Genomic DNA, 21,190 nt, shown 5'->3' with positions numbered 1-21,190 from the left:
CGTAAATGTGACACTTAAGGTACCATACCCACCCTTGCCGTGATGAGTAAAAGTCGTCCTTTCTTTAGCTTCTCACCACACCAGTGCTTAAATACATCTTAAAATGTTTTCCTCATGAACTCCAACAGTCCCTCATTTGAAAACAAAACCTAAATGTATAGTTACGGAGGAATCCGGAGCTCATGCTTCACGGCAAGCGTGCTGGTGGGCAGGTGGGATGACTAAGCCAGGACTCGCATGGTGGAAAGAGCTCACTCCTGCAAGGGGTCCTCTGCCGCCCGCCACAGGCATGCACACCCGCACACACGCATGCGCGCCCGCAGGAAATAAATGAGTGGAAAAGAAAAGCTTAAGTGTCCTCATGGGTGTTTGAGGATTGCAATAATCAAGAGATAAGGCGTGCTGTAAAGTGTTGGGTCTGGGGCACTGTGTAAGTGGCTTCCCAAACCTCATTTCTTCTGGGCAGGAAAACAGCCTCAGCTGAAGTAAACCTAGACCCAAGTGACTCGGATTCATCCTTTTGTTTAGATGAATATAAATACTAATCTCTTCCATTTTAATAATGGGAAAACGTTTTTGCACCTCACCGCTGATATTTCAAACATTCATTTCTCATGCCGACCTACATAAACTGCATGCACTGGTTAGGAAAATTAAAGCATGAGTTAAGTAAGATCCTCCATGAGTCACGCAGAGTTCAGTTGTAACTCTCAAGGACGGTCTATGGTATGAACCAGTGCCCAAGGGAACGAGGCCACTTGGGGGTTGCAGTACACATAAACTCCCCTGCACCCCATCAGTCTTGATGGAGCCGGTTTCAGCTGGGCGCCCAGTCAGCAGTGGTGTCTGCCTGTGAATTTGTTTGCTTGGTCTTACTATCCAAGACTGGCTCTGTGTCCAGATGGGTCCAGACTTCCGATCTGGCACGTACCACCATGTCCAGGAGATAGTTTCTAAATAAGAGAAGAATTGTAAAGCCCCACAGATTGCTGTGCTCCCCGACTCTGGCTCGTCCCAGCCCGTCCCTGTGCTCCAGGATACTCTGGACTGGTGTCTGCCCATCAGCCCTGGATTCCTGAACTCAGAGGAGCCTTCTCATACCTTTGGCTCTCTGTCCGTTAATAATTTTTAGGATTGCTACTGCACTTGTCCATTGGTGCCCGAGTCTAGTATGTTTAATAGCCGCATTTGAAATTATCCTTTCAGTTGTTCAGACCTTCACTTCATTTTTTAATTTAAAAGTGTTAAGGTGTCTCATGCTTTACATATTAGTATTAAGCGATGATTTTTTTGTTTTGTTTGTTTTTGATTTTCGAGACAGGATTTCTTTGTGTAGTTCTGGCTGTCCTGGAACTCACTCTGTAGACCAGAATAGCCTTGAACTCAGAGATCCACCCACCTCTGCCTCCCGCTTTCTGGGATTAAGGGCCTGTCCCACTGCCTAGCTTATGCAATGAATTTTATAGTAGCTACTGCTGCTCAAGTATTTGTGGTGTGATACTTTTTAATGGTTTGTGCTTCGTAGCATCCCTTCAGGGTATGGTGCAATACCTGCATTTGACTATTACTAGTAAAGCAAGGTGTGGCAGGCAGACCGCTGCTCTTCACTAACAAAACTGTTTCTGCCGATAAACAGATCTTTTCTTCTCTCGTGGAATGAAAATTGGTTTGTTTAAAAAAAAAAAAGGTATTCTTTTTTCCCTAGATGCCAAATTTGAGCCTAAGTTTAGTCATTTGCATTTTGGGGACCATGTGCCTTTTCTTTCATTTGGATATTTCTTGTTCTTCCTTCATGTATATATTTTGTATTTTGATGAGCAACAAATTTTTGGGTTTTTTTCTTGAAATAAAAATAGACTTGCTGTGATTTGTTAGGTCTTACGATTTTCCTTTATTTCTTGTCTTGTTTGAAGCCATACATACTTTCATTTTCATATTTCAAAGAGTAAGTCAATGCTTAAATCAGAAACAAAACTATTTGTCATGACCCAAAATATTAGCCAGACCTGGTTTAAAAGACCTTGATTTTAGGAAAATCATGATCTTACATTCTTGTTAGCATTACAGAAAAATAAGACTCCCTCTGCAAGTGAATATGGCTGAAAAAGATGCATCCAAGTGTAATGACTCAGTGTCCTTTTCTCAGGGCCGTGAGCACTGTAGGCTTCCCATGGCCAAGATGCGCACTGGTGATTAGTTGATAGGAATACTCTGTATAGCACTCTGAGGAACAGTGAGTTTATGGGCATCCCTGTAGACCCTGGATGAAGGGCTACTTACAAGAGTGTAGTAGACCCCAAAGCAACCCATATGGATGATGGCTTCCCTGTATAACAAGGATTTTGGTTGGTGGTGGTAGCTTTTAGCTATATAACAGCTTTTTTAAGTGCTAATTATTATATTTTTTTCAGAAGACCTTTGGTAGTAATTCAGATAGAAATATATCTTATTTTCATCTACATCTTCTAATGACTTGGAATAACAAATTAGGTCTTAAAATTTATGCTATACTTAAGTGTTACTAACCATAAGAGATATTGGCAAGAAGTAAATCTAGTGAACTCTCCCTTTTACTGTATTAACTGTGTGCTTAATTATGCAGTGCACATGATACAGCGGTGAGCAACACTTAAAAGAAAAGAAAGGGCATGTTCAAAATATACAGGAGCCAGTTAGGGTGTGTGACGCGTGGCGTGCTTCTGATTGCCTGGACAGCAGGAAGGGAGGTGAGAGCCTGGAAAGGCATCTTAGGGAAGGAGGCATGGATGGCATAGGTCAGAGAAACAAGAGGTGACAGTTGTGAAAGACTGGAGGTGACCCACAGGGATGGTTTCATCTTTCATCCCAATATTTCAACCAGCTAGTGTGAAAAAGCTTAAAGTTTTACATTATATGTTTTATCACTGTATCAGCTGCCAAAATCAAGAAAGTAGAACTCCAGATGATCTTGGGTCTTTTGCTACGGCCTTCTTAATAATAAGAATATTAAAGACCAAAAAGTTTATCTAAGGAGCAGTGTACTGCATTCACACAGACATTACCACGTTCTCACACGTACACAGACGTAGACAGCTGTGGCCACATTTCCACCGTGCACATACACACACACACACACACACACACGCACATAAACTCTCAAATGCGTTCTCACACACGTACAGACATGTTCACTCAGTCTGTTAGTTTCGTCTGCTGGGATAAGATATTCTAACCAAAAGCAGCTTAGAGAAGAAAGGGGTTTGTAGCCTTCACGGCGGGAGGCACGGCAGGAGCACGAGGCCAGCCTGGCACTCAGCAGCATTGCACCCACAATCACATACAGGAGGAAGCACACAGTTTTACATAAAGATCAGCATGACTGACAATTCCAGCAAATTGTTATTCACTGAACCGTTTGAAATATTCTGTTAGCCACGAGAGCCATCAGGAGCAGGCACTGGCATAAAGAAAGTCCAGACCTCTCCGAAGGAAAGCCATTAAACCACACAGAAATACAGAACCGGATGTAGTTGCCCCTTTACGCCACAGACACACGGGCTCTCTAGGGCAGAGCTGATGGAAGGCAGCAGCCAGGAAAGACTGAGCCTGGATCTGTTTAGAGTGGAGTTCAGAGGTCAGTCAGAAGCACTTGTGAGTGTCCTCACCGAAGTCACCATTGCCTTTAAGTCTGTTTGAGGTTTTAATCCAAAATACAAATTTTCTGTCAAACTAGTATTTGGAGCATTTTTTCTGAATTAAAAAATAAAACAATGTAGTGTTTTAATAATTTAATTCATTATTTGTTAACATGGGGAAGGAACTGTGTTTCTAATAGAGAGTAAATGGGGTTAATAGCAGCAGCCTGACCTGCGTTCTGTCCCCTCCAGAACTTAGATATCAAGTCTCTAGCTTGCATTCTGTTTGTGTCTGGCGGCAAAGCTGTAAGAAGTGAGGAGTTAAGTCCTGTAAGGCTAGAGCCACTTCAGTGTGTTTGGACCTTTAGGGGGGTTTTTTTGGTGGTGGGGGAGGGCATTGTTTGGTTTTGAGACAAGTTCTTCAAGTAACTAAATCTGGCTTTCAACTCTTGATCTTCCATCTATAACCTAAGTACTGGGATTACAGACATTCTGCACTGCCCAGTTTATATATTTTGAATAAACAAAAATCAATTCAAAAATTCTAAAATCTTCCTGGTAATTTTGAAACCCCTAAGCTTTGTGTTATAAATGTTTACATCTGTGGCCCCACCCAACCCTTGTGATGTTGCCATCTGCGTGTCCTTTCTTTGGTTCATTGTGTTGGTTATGTTCCTCCTTTTGTTCCATTTGCAAATATATTGGAGCAGGTCTAATTCGTAAGTATTCAGGGATAATTAAACAGAAGTGTCTTGTTTGTGGTATGGCCTTTGTCTTTGAAGCTCTAGTAGAGGTTAACTCTGCCATTATAAACTGAGCACGGCTCCACGGCCTGCTAGTGAAATGTTGGCTCGCTGGAGATCTGTGTTCACTTTATTTCTCAGTGTTCAAATTCATATCCTGCTGGGCAAGGGCTCTACCACTGATCTGCACCAAAGCACAGCTTTTGTACTTTCTTAAGCACATTCAAACAAACCAACAAAAATTACCATCATGTGATGAAATCAGACCTTATATTTATTACTTCAAGAAAGACAGACTTAAAGTCTGTGAGTTCTGTGGATGACTTTTGTGATCTGTGAACCAGCCCTGGAAATGTAACCAGGGAAACTGACTAAATGAAAGATAATATCATCCCACTTTAGCAGGAAGATGAGAAATAGGCTTGAGTCTATAGAATCCTAAGGGAGCCAGTTGATTAGAGTAGATGGTGAGTCTACAGCTAACACAGCTAATTTGAACGAATACTGAATAAAAGTTTCTTGGGCAGACAAATTATGAACCTATGGACTTAGAACCTCACTCCCACAAGAATTTCTGTGCACTAAATTCAAGGCCAACTTACAAAGTCTCAGCTCTGTGTCTGTCAAGACCTAAGCAAGAGGGCGGTCAGAGGTTTAAAAAGCTGGGCTGGTCCAGCCCTCCAGTCTTCTCGAGCCACTGTTAAAAGCATCCCAGAAGATCAACCACTGTGTCCCTTTTCTTGGCAGTCTGTGCTCGTCTGTGCTCTGTTGTGGAAGCTGCTGGGGATGCGAGCTGTTCAGTGTGTTTGGTCCCTTGTAAGGGACCACTGTAGTGGCTTGTTTTTGTTCATTGTTATTTGGCTTCATCCTCAAACTCCATCATTCGTGTTGAGATAAATTTTTATTTTTATACTTTTATGCTATTTTTTCCCTTTAAAAACCTTTGTTTGACTTTTTTTGAGAGTGTAATACATATGTCCAAAGTATTTGGGTTGTGTTTACTATTCACTCTTCCGATTCCTCCCAGGTTTACCAGCCCCCACTACACACATACCTCTTCACAACTTCCTGTCCTGTTTTGCCATTTGTTTGTTTTATAACCCACCAAACCTAATTTTTGCTGTCTATATACTCATGGTTATGGGGCAATCTCTAGAAGATGCTCGACCTAACACTTCTCCCATGCTAGAAACAAACGATGAACAATTATAGTGCCACACAGAGCAAGGGCAGGCCTTTCTGTAGAAGGGGTACAAGATGGCTCCCTCTTTTACCTCTGACAAAGGTGACTGCACCTCATCCTTCCAGTGGGAGGTTGACTTCAGTCTGTTGCAGTTGGCTAATTGATACAAGGGAAAAAGAATGTCCAGGAAATAAAAGTCCTGCTCATGCTAACTACCTTTAATATTAAAGAAATAAAAACCCTGTTTCTCATAATTTCCCGTCTTTCTCACCCCGCCCTGTAATTATGTCCCCACTCCATGCTGGAATCTTGACTGGCTTGATCTTATGTGGGCAGTCACAGCTGCTGTGAATCCATGCATCCAATGGCCCTGTCACATCCCAAAGGAATTGTTTCACTTCCCAATCTCTTGACTCCTACCATCCCTCTATCCCTCTACCAAATGGTCCCTGAGCTCTGGCAAGAGAAGCATGATATTGATATCACAAAGGCTGGACATTCCAAACTGACTTCCTACCTTCCCAGACAAACTCACTGGTGAGGTCTGGGAGCTGCACTAGTCTGTGGGCACAGCGATATGAATTTAGAGGACAGTGTCTACTGACTAAATAATAGCAGTGGTTTTCCCTTGGGGCTGATGAGCTTCTTCAGCCATGATCTCGGTCAGATTTACAGCACCAGGCTTATGTTTCCTCCTCTGGAGCAGGTCCTAAGTCCAGCCAGAGATTGGTCGGCTAATCCCCTAGCCTTGTTATAGTTTAAGAGGGGAATCTTTATACCATTAGCACGAATAAGATTTAAATCTACAAATTATTGAATTCTTAAATTCCTTTTTTTTTTTACAAATTCTTTATTGATTTAGTTATAAACTGGGCTATTACACCTATGCTCATAGTCTTTGATTCTCTCAGTGAAGAATCAGGTCTTTGGTATGTGGTAGTCGTGGTGATGGGCCCTTTTAAGAACTTGGTACATGAATGAGTATACAGTTTATGTGCACAAGAACTCTGGGAAACAGATACAGTTTTCTTTCTCGTGTTACAGCGAGGAAATTGATTCAGACTGCACAGGAGCACTAGAGTTGGACACCACCCCTAGTCATCTGGCTCCGGAGGACAGGGACTGGAGGCTTTAAACCTGTGTTCTTATGCGCAGGTCAGAGTCATTGGATAAAGTACATACAGTCTGGGAAGGTTTTGCTGGCATATTCGTTTTAAATCTCATTATGTGGGACAATGTAAAGCCTAAATAAGACAACTAAGTAGCACAAGTGCTTTTCTAAAAGCATAGCACGGAAGGCTCACTACAAATTACATTGGCGTTCTCAGAAATGCATTATTGGCTGACTTCTTTCTCTTTAAAAAGGTATTCTAAAGTTTAAGCTCCCTGCCCTTTGTATGGCTTTGGATCTCTTCATGTCCTAGCTTCCCAAATGGACAGAGTGCATGGAGAGGCTGCCGCACTCCCTCTGACAGAGGGCTTTGTTGAAGGGATGCCTTTTAGCTTCACGCATCCTTACATGGTGCTCTCACCACTGACAGAAGATACCTGTCACACACGAAGGCACTCTTCGTGCTCACAGTAAACTGATGTCTGCTGTCCTTGTTTTACCAGCCCTCTGGGTTTGTGGAGGGTGTACTGTCCTGCACTTGATTATCTATAACAAAGGTAATTCTAGGTTAGGGTTTCTCAGGCAATTGTCAAAAATCACCATGGAACTTTTGAAAAGCACATTACCAAGTTCCACCTCAAATTCACCAGATCTCTCTCAGATTTTCTCTGAATTTGCATTTTCAACAAGCTTCCAAAACATTGGGGGGCGGGGTGAAAAGCACCATTCAAGAGATTGCAGGAAGTAGACGCATTTCTTCAGGCATTGTGAGGGCCACCTGACAAATTCAACCCCTGCTCTTTTGGGGAGGCTGTATTAACAGGGAAGATAATGTTTGTGTAGAAATAGCTGTAATACAAAGTGAAAATAAAGAGCTTCCTTCACTGTGAAACAGCTACTTCCAGAAAGTAGAAGTCAGAGATATTATAGAGGCTTTTGTGTTTTGTTTAATGCATAGAATATATTATTATATAATTTTCTTTTAATGTTTGTTTCATTAGAGCTCTCAGATATTATTTTCTGAGACAAGGTCTCATGTAGTCCAGGCTGGTCATAAACTTATGATCCACTGCCTCACCTCTCTAATCCTAGAGTACAGGTGTGCACCACCACACCTGGCTGCTCGTCAGTCCTAGGATTACAGGTGTGCACCACCACACTTGGCTGCTCGTCAGATGGTTGTCATTCAGCATACAGAAAGGACTCTAAGTTTGCTTCTCTTTTCCTCACTGGTTCACAGGCATAATTTATGGAATTTACATAATTTGTTAAGACAAAAGCAAAATTGTTCATAATTTTAAAGCTTGCTGCATCTAAAACAGGAGGCAAGTCTTGCCTTCTGTAAATTTTCAGCCCTCTTGGATCTTCTGTGTGAGTCTTCTTCTGGGGATTGTCAATTTCAATGGCATAGAACCACTTATATGGAGAGCTGAATACAGGCCTCCTCTTGTTCAGCTGCCTTCTTGGTGTTGATGTGGGCAGAGTTGTCTTCTCAGATAACTGTCACACACTCAGATTTTTCTGTTAAAAACAAAAGTCACATTTCTTACTACCTACCATCATGCTTAGTTTATGGCTCACTAGGAAATAATACTCTTAAAAGTATGTAAAGATAGATGAATGGAAAAGGAAAATACACACACCATCATCATCATCATCACCATCATCATCAATCCAAACATGTTAGGTAGTATGGGAAGCCAAGTCTAGAGAGATCAAGTAAGTGTACCAGTCCACACACTGCAAAATTCTAGAAAACTGAGATTCTAGATCATCACTGACCTGTTGGCTTTTGTTATCAAGGGGTATGTGAGTTTGCTGACCATGGTTAAGTACTTTTCTTTGAGACAGGCAATGAACTTGCTAAGGTTTGCACTGAACCACTGATCCCCACCCTCCACCTCCCAGGTGCTGGAAATATGCTGAGTTATCAGTGTTGAGAACCAAAACTCGGGCTTTATGTATGCTAGGTGAGCACTCTACTAACCAAACAACATTTTCAGGCTCCAAGAGTTGAATACTTGCTGCACTGATTCTTCTGGAAGAATACAGAGATAATGTAACTCTGGTCAGATCCTGGGCAGATAGCATGTCTCCTGATGACCCAGGCCTTTCCATAGAATTTATCCATACCTGAGAAGGAGGGGCACTAACACATTTGCTGTGCTGGGTTTTGATTTTTGTTTGGTTGCTTAGTTTGGTTTTTTTTTCTTTCTCCTTTTTTCCTTCCTTCCTTCCTTCCTTCCTTCCTTCCTGTTTGCATTTGTTTGTTTGAGACAGAGTCTCACTATGTACATTTGACCTGGAACTCTCTGTGTAGGTCTGCTGGCCTGAACTAATAGAGATACACCTGCCTCTGCCTCCTGAGGGCCAGGATTAAAGATGCGGACTTTACTACACCTGGCTTGGTTTGGTTTCTTGAGGCAAGTTCTCACTATGTAGACTTGGCTGACCTGGAACTTGTTATGTAGACTAGACTGGCCTCAAACTCATAGAGATGCACCTTTCTCTACCTCCGGAATGCTGGGATTAAAGCCATGTATCGCCATACGCAGCTGTGCCTATACATATTATACTTGATTGTATTAAATCATGCCATCCAGTTTCCGTCTTCAGCAAACCTTCGCGATACTGCAACCTCTGTGGCATAGGTACAGAAACTGTGGGTCAGAGAAAGCATCCAAGCGCTTTCTCTGCAGAGCTCAGACCTGCACCCACGTTCATGAGGATTCTAGCAGTGGACTCTGTTCTGAGAGCGAAATGTGAAGGAGCCACATTAGGTCAATATAGGTTAGGAAAAAGGGCCAAGCAGTGCTAACGATCCCCAAGATGTAGAGTGCGCCCTGAGACCCGAGCTCCAGGAAGATCATGGCAGCCCTCATGTCTAGACAGGAATACACCTGAGGTGCTAAGCCAAAGAAATGTATATTAAAAACAAACAAACAAACAAACAAACAAAACCAAGTAACTGGTTGGATGTTATAGGAAAGAGGCAAAGAGGGGTCTGTATGAACAGAAGCTGATTGAACAATTAATTCACTGATAGTGTCAGAACAGAGTCCAAGTGGAGTCATCCAGGGGGAATTCTGAGTGCTTGTGAGAAAACTCCAAGAATCCAGTCTTGGAACCTCAGTTCCTTCAATCCCAGAGTTGTTCTTGGAGTGTGTTTTCATGCTCCTCCCAGGTGCAGCAGATAGGAGTGAGTTCGCTTCAGCTGTTGTTACTTATGCCTTTATGGAAAAGGCTGTTTTGGCCACCTGTGGCTTGTCCTTGTGGTTGAACACCTTACTTTTGCGAGTCTTCTTAACCCTCAGTATAAATTATCTGATGCTCTGAATAAAGTTGGCTATTGCATGAAACTTTAATCTGCCTCATTTTAAGGTCCAGCTCTTGCAGGTTCCCGCGGCCAATGAGAGCCTTAAACAAGAGCACAGTGAGAACAGAGGGAGGCTCCAGAACACAGGCTGCAGCTCCTCCAGTCCCCCGCTCCGAGCTAACCTTCAATCCCAGTCCAGAACACAGGCTGCAGCTCCTCCAGTCCCCCGCTCCGAGCTAACCTTCAATCCCAGTCCAGAACACAGGCTGCAGCTCCTCCAGTCCCCCACTCCGAGCTAACCTTCAATCCCAGTCCAGAACACAGGCTGCAGCCCCTCCAGTCCCCCGCTCTGAGCTAACCTTCAATCCCAGTCCAGAACACAGGCTGCAGCCCCTCCAGTCCCCCGCTCTGAGCTAACCTTCAATCCCAGTGCCTGACTCTTATGCAGCTTCTGTTGTAACTGCTGTTTGCTAAAGAGTTAATAGTCTTGTTATGTAATTAATTTGTTTAAACAAAAACAGACTGTAATCATATGTCTCGCATGGGGGAGCACTAGAAAATATGACTAACTTCATTGTTTTTAAGTTTTATCAAAATCCATTGACTTCTGTTATCAGAAAAAAATAACTTCAGAAAAGCTGAACAGCCTAAGTGTTTACTTGGTAAACCATTCATAACCTTTCAGAATGTAATCCGACCACGGGGAGAGTAGGTACATTGCTTACTTGGTGGCCATCCACAAACCTTCAGACACTGGGAAGAGTAATCATATGGTTTACCAAAGTTATTTCCCAGTGAATTTTCTGAAAACACTTTTTTAATTTTTTTGTTTATGTAAAATAAATTTAATTTGAAAATTGAATAATAAATGTGGTATAGCAGATGGTAGTAGTGACCACTTGGCTAGCATGCCTGAGGCCCTGGGTTTGATTCCCAGCACTCCATAAATAAATAAATAAATAACTTATGGTGTTGAGGTATCTCATCCTTTAAAGATTTATAATTTTAAGAGCTGGAGGGATGGCTCCGTTTTTAAGGGTGTGTATTGCTCTTGCAGAGGACCTGAGTCCGACTCCCAGCATCCACACTGGGCAGCTCACAGCTACCTGAAAGTACAAGGGATCTGGCGCCTCTGCTCTCTGAAGCACCAACACACATGTCAGCATACCCACACATAGACATACACACATGCGTAACTCAAAAATAATAAACATAAATAGATTTTAAAAATCTACCACCAATAGAAAAAGAAAAAGATATGATACCTGGTTTGACATTTTTTTTAGTTCACTAATGTTTTTAATTGACAAAAATTAAATGGTTGTTTTTGGTCTTTTTTTTTTCAATGTGATGTTTTATTTTTGCTAGTTGTTTATTTTTTGAGTGAAAGTCTCATCCTTGCCGCTTCTGTGAGTTCAGCCTTTTCTGGTTTGTGTGTAAACAAGATGATGCAATGCCTTCTTGTCTGACTTATGCCATGGCACATGACAACTTTCAGGTCTTCCAATGTTTTTATGCTTTGGTGCTGCTACAGTCTGCCCCAGATGTCAAGAACTTTGCACGAGGAAGTTCATCCATGTTGCTTCTGTAAATGTTTACTTTAATTGAGACATTTAATTTTAGGAGGAAAAATAGGTATCTGAGTTTTTCCTCCTTAATACTTTGGCTTTAAAATAAATGGTAGTTTTAAGAATGGCTTGTTTGGATTTCAATATTGAGTACATTTTTATTCTAGCATAAACTATTTAAATAGTGGAGTGTGGTGGTACACCTGTAGTCTCAGCACTTGGAAGTGATGGTAAGAGCATCAGGACCAGGCTTGACTATGTTATTCCCTGTCTCAGAAAAGCAGTGAATGAGTACATTGAGAGCTGGGAAGATGGCTCTGTTAGAAAGTTTACCGTCAGAAAAGCTGAGTGTGCCAGCACTGACTGCAGTGGGGCTGGCGGCAACCGAGCCCTGAAACTCATTTGCCTGCCAGCAAGGGACCCTGTCTCAAAAAGTAAGGTGGAGAATAACCGAGGAAAGACACCTGACATTGACCTCTAACCTCTGTAGGCAGTGTGCACACATACATATATGTGTATACCTGTACACATGCATATATATTGTTAATCTTACAGGTTTCAAGAGAAATACCACTGACCCAAATTAATTAAAGCAAATAATTAATTGAAATGAGCTTTCTTTTTTATTCATGTACACAGGCTGTCTCCCTCTGAAGGCAGGGTGTGAGAGATCGGCACTGGCCGTGGGTGAGATAAGGGTTTTTATAGCTCAGGAGTAGAGGTTTCAAAATGGGGGATTTGGCAGGTAAACAGGTGGGGTTACAGAAGTAAGACACGGTGATCATAGCAAGGAGGCCACAGCAACAGGTAGTCAGTATGACCTTTTGAAACACAGCGTGGTTGCTGTTTTCTGGAGCAAGCAGTATAGAACCACTTGTAGTTGAGGGTATAACATGTTAAGGTGGGGCATAGCCCAGTCGTTGAGAAATAGATTTAACATGTTAAGGTGGGGCATAGCCCAGTCGTTGAGAAATAGATTTAATCATAAACAGGAATGAATCTAGTTTATAGTTTCTATAAGATGGCTTTCAAGTCTAAGATGGAAGCAGCCTGGTTTATCAATATACCCACATGAACATGTCCTTATACTACATATTAATATATACACTAAATAAATAAGAAAAGTAAAATCTTTAAAGGCAGCTTTAAGTTGAAAATTCTGATACACCTGAACATCAAATAAAACTATTTCTTAGCCAGACGGTGGTGGCGCATGCCTTTAATCCCAGCACTTGGGAGGCAGAAGCAGGTAGATCTCTGTGAGTTCGAGGCCAGCCTGGTCTACAAAAGCTAGTTCCAGGACAGGCTCCAAAGCTACAGAGAAACCCTGTCTCCCCAAAACAAAACAAAACAAAAACAAACCAACTATTTCTAACATACCAGTGTGAACTTTCGAGCCTTGAGTCAATCAAAATGAAAATTAGAACTTGCATTTCATTTTCAGCCTGTTCAAGTGTGACCCGCAGAATTAATGGGATATTTTTCTTGTTCTTTAGGAAGTACCAGAGGGGCACCAGGGTCCGGCTGCGACTTCTGGATCTTGAGCTAACATCTAGGTTCCTGGGTGCAACCACAGATACAACTATACTGGAGGCCGATGCAGTTCTCTTAGGACTCCAAGAGAGCAGAGACTCAAAATCAAGAGAGGAACAACTCAACAAGTAAATGGACTGTGCTTGGTTCAGTCAGAACAAGCTCTGTTTTGAGCCCAGACAGCTGTCAAGAATGCAGTTAGAACACTGTGAATAAGTGATTGAATAAAGTTGTAACAAATCAAACTCATGGTGTCTCTTCCCTGTTACAGTTATTTCTGGCCTCACTCCACCCCCTTTTCTACCCATTTTTTGTTGTTGTTGTTGTTGTTGGATTAGGGTAATGCAAGCAATCCTGAGATTGTCTAATTCAGTTAGTGCTTTGACTGCTATCTGGACAGGTGGGGTGATTCTAGCCAACAGTGAACAAGTAACACAAAACAGCTGGCCTCAATGTGGAAAGTGGACAATATCTAAGAATAATGTGTTGTGTGTTAGTTGTTCATACTCAGGAGAAAAACAAAGCAAGGATGGACTACAGGGTTCCAAGTACAGATTGAAATTTAAGTGTGGTCAGCACAAGGTCACAAGAACAATCACTCAAAGGGACTTGTGGAGAAAATAAAGCCAAAGGAGTCTCTGGGAGAGCATATTTCCACAGAGGCGGTGGCTGGTGTTAAAGCCCTGAGACAGGCCTGGGCCTATCCAGTTCAGAACCAGGAAGGAGCCATCATGGTGAGTGTAAGAAGAGGGGAGGTGGTTGCAGAGAAGCAAGGGGGAGCATATATCCTTCTGCATTTGCCTGGTGTGATCAAGAGGGAGGCTTGCTGGAGAGTTCTTAAAAGAGTAGGAAGTACAATCTGCCTGTTCCTTTGGCTGGACCCCTTGAGCAGATTGCCTGAGTAGTCTAAAAATGAACCAGGCCTGCCAGAGTGAGACATGTCAGAAGACTAGCGATCATCCAAGTAAGAGAACTGGGAAAGTAGAAGGGACAGGCAGAGCCAACAGGGTTTCCTACACAGTGAATATGGGTTATGAGAAAAGGAGTGAGAGGTGTCTTACAATTTGCAACTGAACCCTCCCTTAGCTGAGTTAGGGAGGAACAGATTTGAGAAGACTGAGTTCCAGAACTCAGTTTGGAACATGTTGAGATACTCACTGGCAGCAGTTAGTAGTGAGTCTGGAGCTCATGAGATAAAAGGTAAAAACTTGGATGCTTTGATAATTTATCCTGTAAGTTTAAAAAAAAAAAGATGACAGGGGACTGGGAAACACCTTTGATTCCAGCATTCAGAAGGCAGAGGTGAGTTGAGACTAGCCTGGTCTACATAGCAAATTCTAGGCCAGCCACAGCTACACAGTGAGACCTTGTCTCAAAAAATGATGGAGTATGTATATAGGGGCCAAGCTGATTAGTCTGACCTAAACAGTTTCACACAAGACAAAAGTGTCATTTCACCAGGGGAGGAAGATGGATGGATTAATCTGGAACTAGCATGTTGGTCAGAATGTCTCTTGTGGTGCCTGCACCACCTGGAACCGCAGTCAGGCAAGGGCCTGGGGATAAAAGAACACACAGAGACATAGGTCACTCTTGAAACAAGAATGCCGTTTTATTATGTTCCCAGACAGCTTATATAGTGCTCTCCTTGACTAATGGCCGTACCCTAGCTCTGGGGATTTTCTACTGCAAGTCTACCAGGAACCACTTCCTTGCTTTCAAGAACTCATGAGGGTCTCGTGCTCAGAGCAGCTGCAAGCACAGAAAAACAAGTTGTTTATTCCGGGAGTCAAAAGGTCATAGAAAGCTCAGGGTCTGAGGGTCTGCAGCTCCCAACAGTCTCTAACAAGGTGAAATTGGAATAGATTATCTACATGATGGCTGGCTTTGTGCAAGAAAACAGCATAGCCTTTTCTTACCTAGTCCAAGAATTCGCATAACTTCACACCTTCCAGGTGGCTGTAAAAAGTGGGAGTGCCATCTCACTGTGAAAGCAAGGCCACCATACTTCATCTCACTGAGAAAGGGAGGCCACCACACTTCACATCCATCTCACTGAGAAAGGGAGGCCACCACACTTCACATCCATCTCACTGAGAAAGGGAGGCCACCACACTTCACATCCATCTCACTGAGAAAGGGAGGCCACCACACTTCACATCCATCTCACTGAGAAAGGGAGGCCACCACACTTCACATCCATCTCACTGTGGAAGGGAGGCCACCGTACTTCACATCTTATTTAAGATGAGAGACAGGGTCACTATAAAGAGTGGATTCTACCTCTAGGTGTACACACGTCCTTATCTCCACCCCTAAGGGTTAATCCAATGGGACAGGGCTAGGACATGACTAGGTGACCACCCCTCACTGGTTTCACGGTAAGATGTTGTCCCACTAGTGTAGTCCCTGTGGTGTAGCTGGGTCAGATCACCTTCCTGAAACAACTTGTAAAGGTGAAACTATGTCTTTTTCTTTCCAGTGCTGGCCAGATCTGAAGTATGCTTTCAAACTCTAACTAAGGGTTTAGGCTTCCTTTCTGAAGCTCTCCTCTACGCTGCCTGCCCCAGGTAGCTGACCCCACTTATCTTAAGTAGCAGCATGACTTTTGTTCTCTGTTCTCTTCCTCCCCTGAGAGACTTGAGTTTGCCTTCCCTGGGATTTTCCTTTCAGACTCTAATAACTTGTCCTCAAGCTTCCATTTCAGATCATTCTCTTCTTAAATGCTTCTATCACTGAGACTAAGAACACCAAACAGGGACCCCAGTTTCCCAGGCATCATTGATGGCTGTGCTGGAACACCTCAAGATTGCTCGGGACTCCTCTTCCTTGCCTTTTAATTCTGTAGTTGGCAGACCAAACACACCATTCCTGCATGCCTAGATGGCATTATCTCATCTTTAGAAATAGTCTACCACTAAGATCAAAAACACCCTTTAAACACTGTTCTAAACTCTCAAATACATTTCAGGTCTCCCACTCCTGTCCTTCCTGCTCCCTTAATTAAATACTTTCAACAGTCTTTGAAATTCCAACTTGTTGACTCTTCTTTTTTCCCTCATCGGCCCATTCATGTTCCCATTACTCTCACTCTCCAGCTTAAGTCAGGCTATGTTGTTGTAGGAGGAGGCTGCTTGTTCATTTCCCAGCAGCCCAGACTCCTGAAATAACCACACAGGTACCATAAGCTAACTGGGCAGCCAGTATGAAACAAAGGACCCTCTCTCCCTACAACATACAGGCTCATTTCAAAGAAATGAAATTTCAATACAGGAAATTTCAAAGACAGTTCCACCTATATTGGCAGTTTGTCAGTCAATTTCCTCTGTGTCCTGCAGAATGTCTGGCAGACTCTTTAATGAAGCAGAAACCCTGAAGAATCATTCACCTTTATGCAAGTTCAGCTGTCATTTCTCTATGGGTCCTGCATGTCTAGTTCACACAGTATACCATCAAGCAGTCCAGGCAAGAGCATTTTCTTGCTCAAATGGCTAACCAACACCATAAGGAGCCTCTTTAATGCCCATCTTCCTCTTGAATTAGTTAGTGTTGCCAGGAGAAGGTGTGTCTCATTGTCATGAAAAGTCCTAAGTTCTTAAATATCTTAAATGCCATATTCTAAAGGTCTTTGAAAGATTTGAAGAATCCCTATCCATCTGAAATATATCTTTGTACATCTAGAAAGGCTAATATGACTACATGCTTAACTAATATGACTACAAGCTTAACTACTATAGATGACTCTCTATTAACCTATATTTCTTAATTATACATTACATTTTTAAATGAGCTGCACAGACACAATACCTTAATCAAGAGCAGAAATATACATGTAACAAAATTGACCTTAAATTTGTATCAGTAAACCAAGATCTATACCACTGCAAATATCTATAGCATACCCCCTTAAACAAATATTTATAGACAATATTTGGGAATATGAGTGTTCTATCCAAACTGCTTCCTGCTTTTTGTTGGGCGAAGTAATTTTTGGGGGGCGTTCATGGTGACCTTTAGGGGGTCTTGGCCCATCAAACTGCATTAGCCTGGAAGGATTCCACAGGTTTTCATCCTTTGTGGAAACAAAAGAAGAACCTCTTTTCCAAAGCAGCAAATCCTTAGACCAATATTTTGAAGTTAAGACACCTTTAAGATATATATGTTGGTTTAGCTTAGCATTCTGTACAATGAAATGTCTCTCTATACTTAACTCCTTCATAGTCAAAAAATTCAAAGAAAACACAGTAATATACATAATCCAGATACTCTGTGTATATTCCATATTTACGTGGCTTATTTTTCTTTATTCCTATTACTTTTCTACAAGTTTAATATTTATTTTATTATCTTTACTTCTTTCATCTATGACTGTCTCTGCTCATTTACTACACTTACTATCTCTTTAGTCTTTTTCTTGTCTTTCCCAAGCCTACATACATGTTTTTAAAACAAACTATGTCTCGTTTAGAGGTCTTTTATGTCTGAATCTGTCCTATTGTGTGTCTGAAATCCTTTTTTGACCAGGACCGCTTCTTAAAAACCTAAGTGGTGGCATTGCTAGGGCAAACATGGCCCTGCCTGCTAATTTAGGACTGAGGCTGCTTGGCCTTTTAGTTCCACCCAGTCCAACATGGCGGGGCAGAGGTCTGTTTAGTGCGAGCCATGCTCACAGTCCCATTTTCAGGCACAGAGCAGGTCTATGTTGCTATTAAGCAAATTGTAGCACTCTGCTCACAAATCCTATTTAAATGCTCAGCTTCCTGAAAGAGCCAGCGTTAGCACTGGCAACTGCTGAATCAGGAAGACCTCTCTTAAAGGAGCTGTAGCACGCCACCAGCAAGCAGAGCCCATCCAAAAAAAAAAAATAGATAAGCCTAAACTTTGTTTTTTAGTGTCTAGAATTCCTTTCCAAGCCCTCTCAGGTTTTATGTGGATTTAGCTAGCACACATTGGAGTGCCAATTTGTTTTGGGAGGAGGCTGCTTGTTTATTTCCCAGACACCCAGACTCCCAAAATAACCACACAGAAACCATATTATTTGCAATACTATTTGGCCAAAAGCTTAAGCGTGTTTCTGGCTAACTCATATCTTAAATTAACCCGTCTCCATTAATCTGTGTATCACCAGAAGGCTTTGGCTTACTGGGTAAAGTTCCGGCATCTGTCTCCAGTAGGGCTACATGGCTTTTCACTACCAAAGCAGTGTTTCTCAACCTCATCTTCAGGTTATGGTGATCCCCCACCATAAAATTCTTTCATTGACACTTTATAAAGTCTACAGAGAGGGTCCCAGGACAGCCAAATCTACACAGAGAAACCCTATCTCAAAACCACTCCTCCCCCTCAAAAAAAAAAAAAGGAAATAAAAGTTTAGCACAAAAAGAATAGTAGGACTGTTTTTTGTAGTTGATTAGAAACAAGAAAGGAGCCCACTGAGGTTTTGAGGACCTGAGTTAATGACAATGCTCCCAGTATGGACTGAAAAAGACTTAAATGGTTCAAGACACAGAAAGGCCTCGAAGATCTCAATTTTCATGCTAGGCAGAGGAACCCACCAAGCTGATAAGAAGGATTTCCCTAGTGCTTGCCTATTGGAACTGTACTATTGCTGTGAGCAGTAATAGGAGCCGCTGTCTGTGTTACCCTTTTCAGATGGCAGCGTTTCTTCTCATTATCTTGTGCCTCTTCTATAGAAGTACTATCTGGTGTTAATTATCAACCCTCAGTTATACATCTTTAAAGCTTAGCAGTTTGAAAACATATTCTGATTAAATATCTCTCACAAAGTTTCATATATTTCCATCCATGCCTGTGTCTTGCCTGGAGAGTTCACTAGGGAAAAGTCCTCCCGAGCCCCGCTCTGAAACCGGTAGATGTCATTCCCTGAGGACTTTAGAATGAGAGCTTCAGTTTTGCCGTGGCTCTTCCTGGAAGGTTACCTTCTGCTCTTTTCCCATAAAGCCCATCAACTGGCACAGTCTTCGGACTCGGGAAAGAAAGGGAAGGATGGAGACAGACACCTCACCACTGGCAGGGTCTTCCTCTGTCTTGTACTTTGCTGGATGACAGCAAATTATTCTGGGAACAAGGACTGCACAAGCCACAAATCCAGGACGTGAGAACTGGGGACCATCATAGAAGCGGTCTACGCCAGACGGTTAATTTCCTGTTCTGTTCATGGGTGTTTAAATCTGGGCCTGATGTCCATCACAAGAACAAGCTTTTAGTGGGTACCATGACTAGATAAGGCTCAGGGGGAGAGGCTGCAGAATGGGGCCAGATGAGAAGAGCTGTTAACAAGAGGACACCTTGGTGATTGGACCGTCTGTCCCGATGATCCATTCCCCTGTAGTCTCTCAAAAGTGGCACCCGTACTGTATGTAGTCCCACCGTAGGAAAGGTGAAGCATCTTCACCGTGTGCAGCTTGTTTCTGTAGTAGATATAAGCTAACGATACAAATGGGGGTAGGAAAGAAGATGGGCCTGAGAATTACAGATCCAGATTTGAGCATTGAAGGAAATCAGGGAGTTTGAAGTACGTCGCATAACTTTGGAGCCCACATTAATGGAGCACTGTGAAACTTTGGAACCACAGTCTGGCCAGGCCATTGGGTTGACCCAGTATTGCATTTCTTATATTCATATCATTTGGGCTTTCTTAAAATAAATATACAATTTAGTATAAGTCTCCAAGGGAAATGTGTAGTTTATTTGGAAAGACTATAACTCCCCCCCTCCACCATGTTTCTTTTAAACTAATTACAAAGGACTTAGAGATGCTCTGACCCCAAGGAGGTGGGATAAAGAAAACTACGAAAGAATGTGCCTCGCCAGATGCCAAGAGCCCGCGCTCTCTCTGCCTATGGGAGACAGAAGTGGAATTTTGAAGGTCACATGTTAGTTTTCAGCTGAAAATCATCCTGGAACGGACGAAATATTCAGAAACCAAAAATGGCTCAGATTATTACCATGTAATTCACAAAATTGCCTGCTTAAGAATTAAGAAAACACAAGCCTACTGTTTTACCATGCTCTATAAGTCTCAAATCATTATGGTTAGAGAAAATGCACATGGACTATGATAGCAATAATTAGGTCACATGAATGAATGAAAGAAAGCAGGATATGTGTTTTTTCCCAGACAACATTTTAGGGCAGAATCTTTCATTTTAAATGCAGCAAATACCACAGAAGCCAGATAAAGATGATGACCCAGCTCCCAAAACCATACCAAAAGGAGTGGGGCCAGCACAAGGATTATGGTTGGAAATAATGGTGTGTCTGAGTCACGGCAGTGCCAGACTCTCTGGTGTATGTCCGGATGCCGGGTATTCCAGCTGATTTCCAAAAGAGGACTAGAAAATGGATGCCAGACTGGTAATCCCATGCCTGTCATTGTGTTCAAAGATGGATGTTTATGCTCCATTAGCCATTTCAGTCTTCGTGAGGACCTCTGTTTCCCACTCACCCTCTGGTGCAGGTGTTACCAAAATTTACAATAGATTAATGGACCAGAAAAAGTCCTAAACAGCATCCAAGGGGATATTATCATCAGCCTCCAGGTAATCTGATTTAGGTGTCACTTGATATGTGTGGCCAAGAACCAGAAAAACCAGAAAAGACACTATTTCATAAAAAGCAAACAGGAATGTGACTGGAAAGATAGACCTCTGGGTCCACGGCGTTAAAACCTTCCTTGTGTGAGGTGAGTTAACTCGAACATCGCTAACTTGGAATTGTTCTCAACCTGCAGAGGGACGGAAGTTATTGGTCAAGTGTGTAAACCGGGTGGGCTGCGTGGCTTCTTAGGACGCTGCGCAAAGCGCAGGGTTTCCTGGGTCCGTACAGGGAAAGCCGGCTCACCTGCTCACCTGCAGTTCAGCTCATCTCTGCAGGGTACTAGGTGCTTCCAAAGTCTTCCTTTCCCTGGCTCCAGGGCACAGGCCAGCTTCCGCTTTCAGCATGCCCTCCAGACAAAACCCACAAAATACCTGAGAGCCCCAGGCCTGGCCGTGGCAGTGTGGCCCTTTCCTCGGGCCTAAAAGTGACGTGCCTACGGGACAAACTGCTGTGACCTTCCTTTTGACTGTAGAAAAGCCGGGAGTCATTTCCTCACATTCTC

General features: G+C 42.7%; 1 protein-coding gene across 1 annotated transcript in view; it reads left to right on the top strand.

Annotated features, from left to right (window-relative positions):
* LOC121458307 (28S ribosomal protein S28, mitochondrial) overlaps window positions 1–13,308 on the top strand; it is a 131,129-nt gene extending 117,821 nt beyond the window's left edge. The window contains exon 3 of the mRNA XM_041667503.1: window positions 13,032–13,308. Coding sequence (XP_041523437.1) covers window positions 13,032–13,200 — 169 coding nt within the window. The 3' untranslated portion in view covers window positions 13,201–13,308. The remainder of the gene's footprint in view (window positions 1–13,031) is intronic.
* The last annotated feature ends 7,882 nt before the right edge of the window (window positions 13,309–21,190 follow it).

The sequence above is a fragment of the Microtus oregoni genome, unplaced genomic scaffold, assembly GCF_018167655.1.
Source record: "Microtus oregoni isolate MIOR12 unplaced genomic scaffold, Mior012 000017F_ref0000208, whole genome shotgun sequence".
NCBI classification, from domain to species: domain Eukaryota; kingdom Metazoa; phylum Chordata; class Mammalia; order Rodentia; family Cricetidae; genus Microtus; species Microtus oregoni.
The sequence above is the reverse complement of the archived record's forward strand: the minus strand, read 5'-3'. Positions and strand labels throughout refer to the sequence as shown.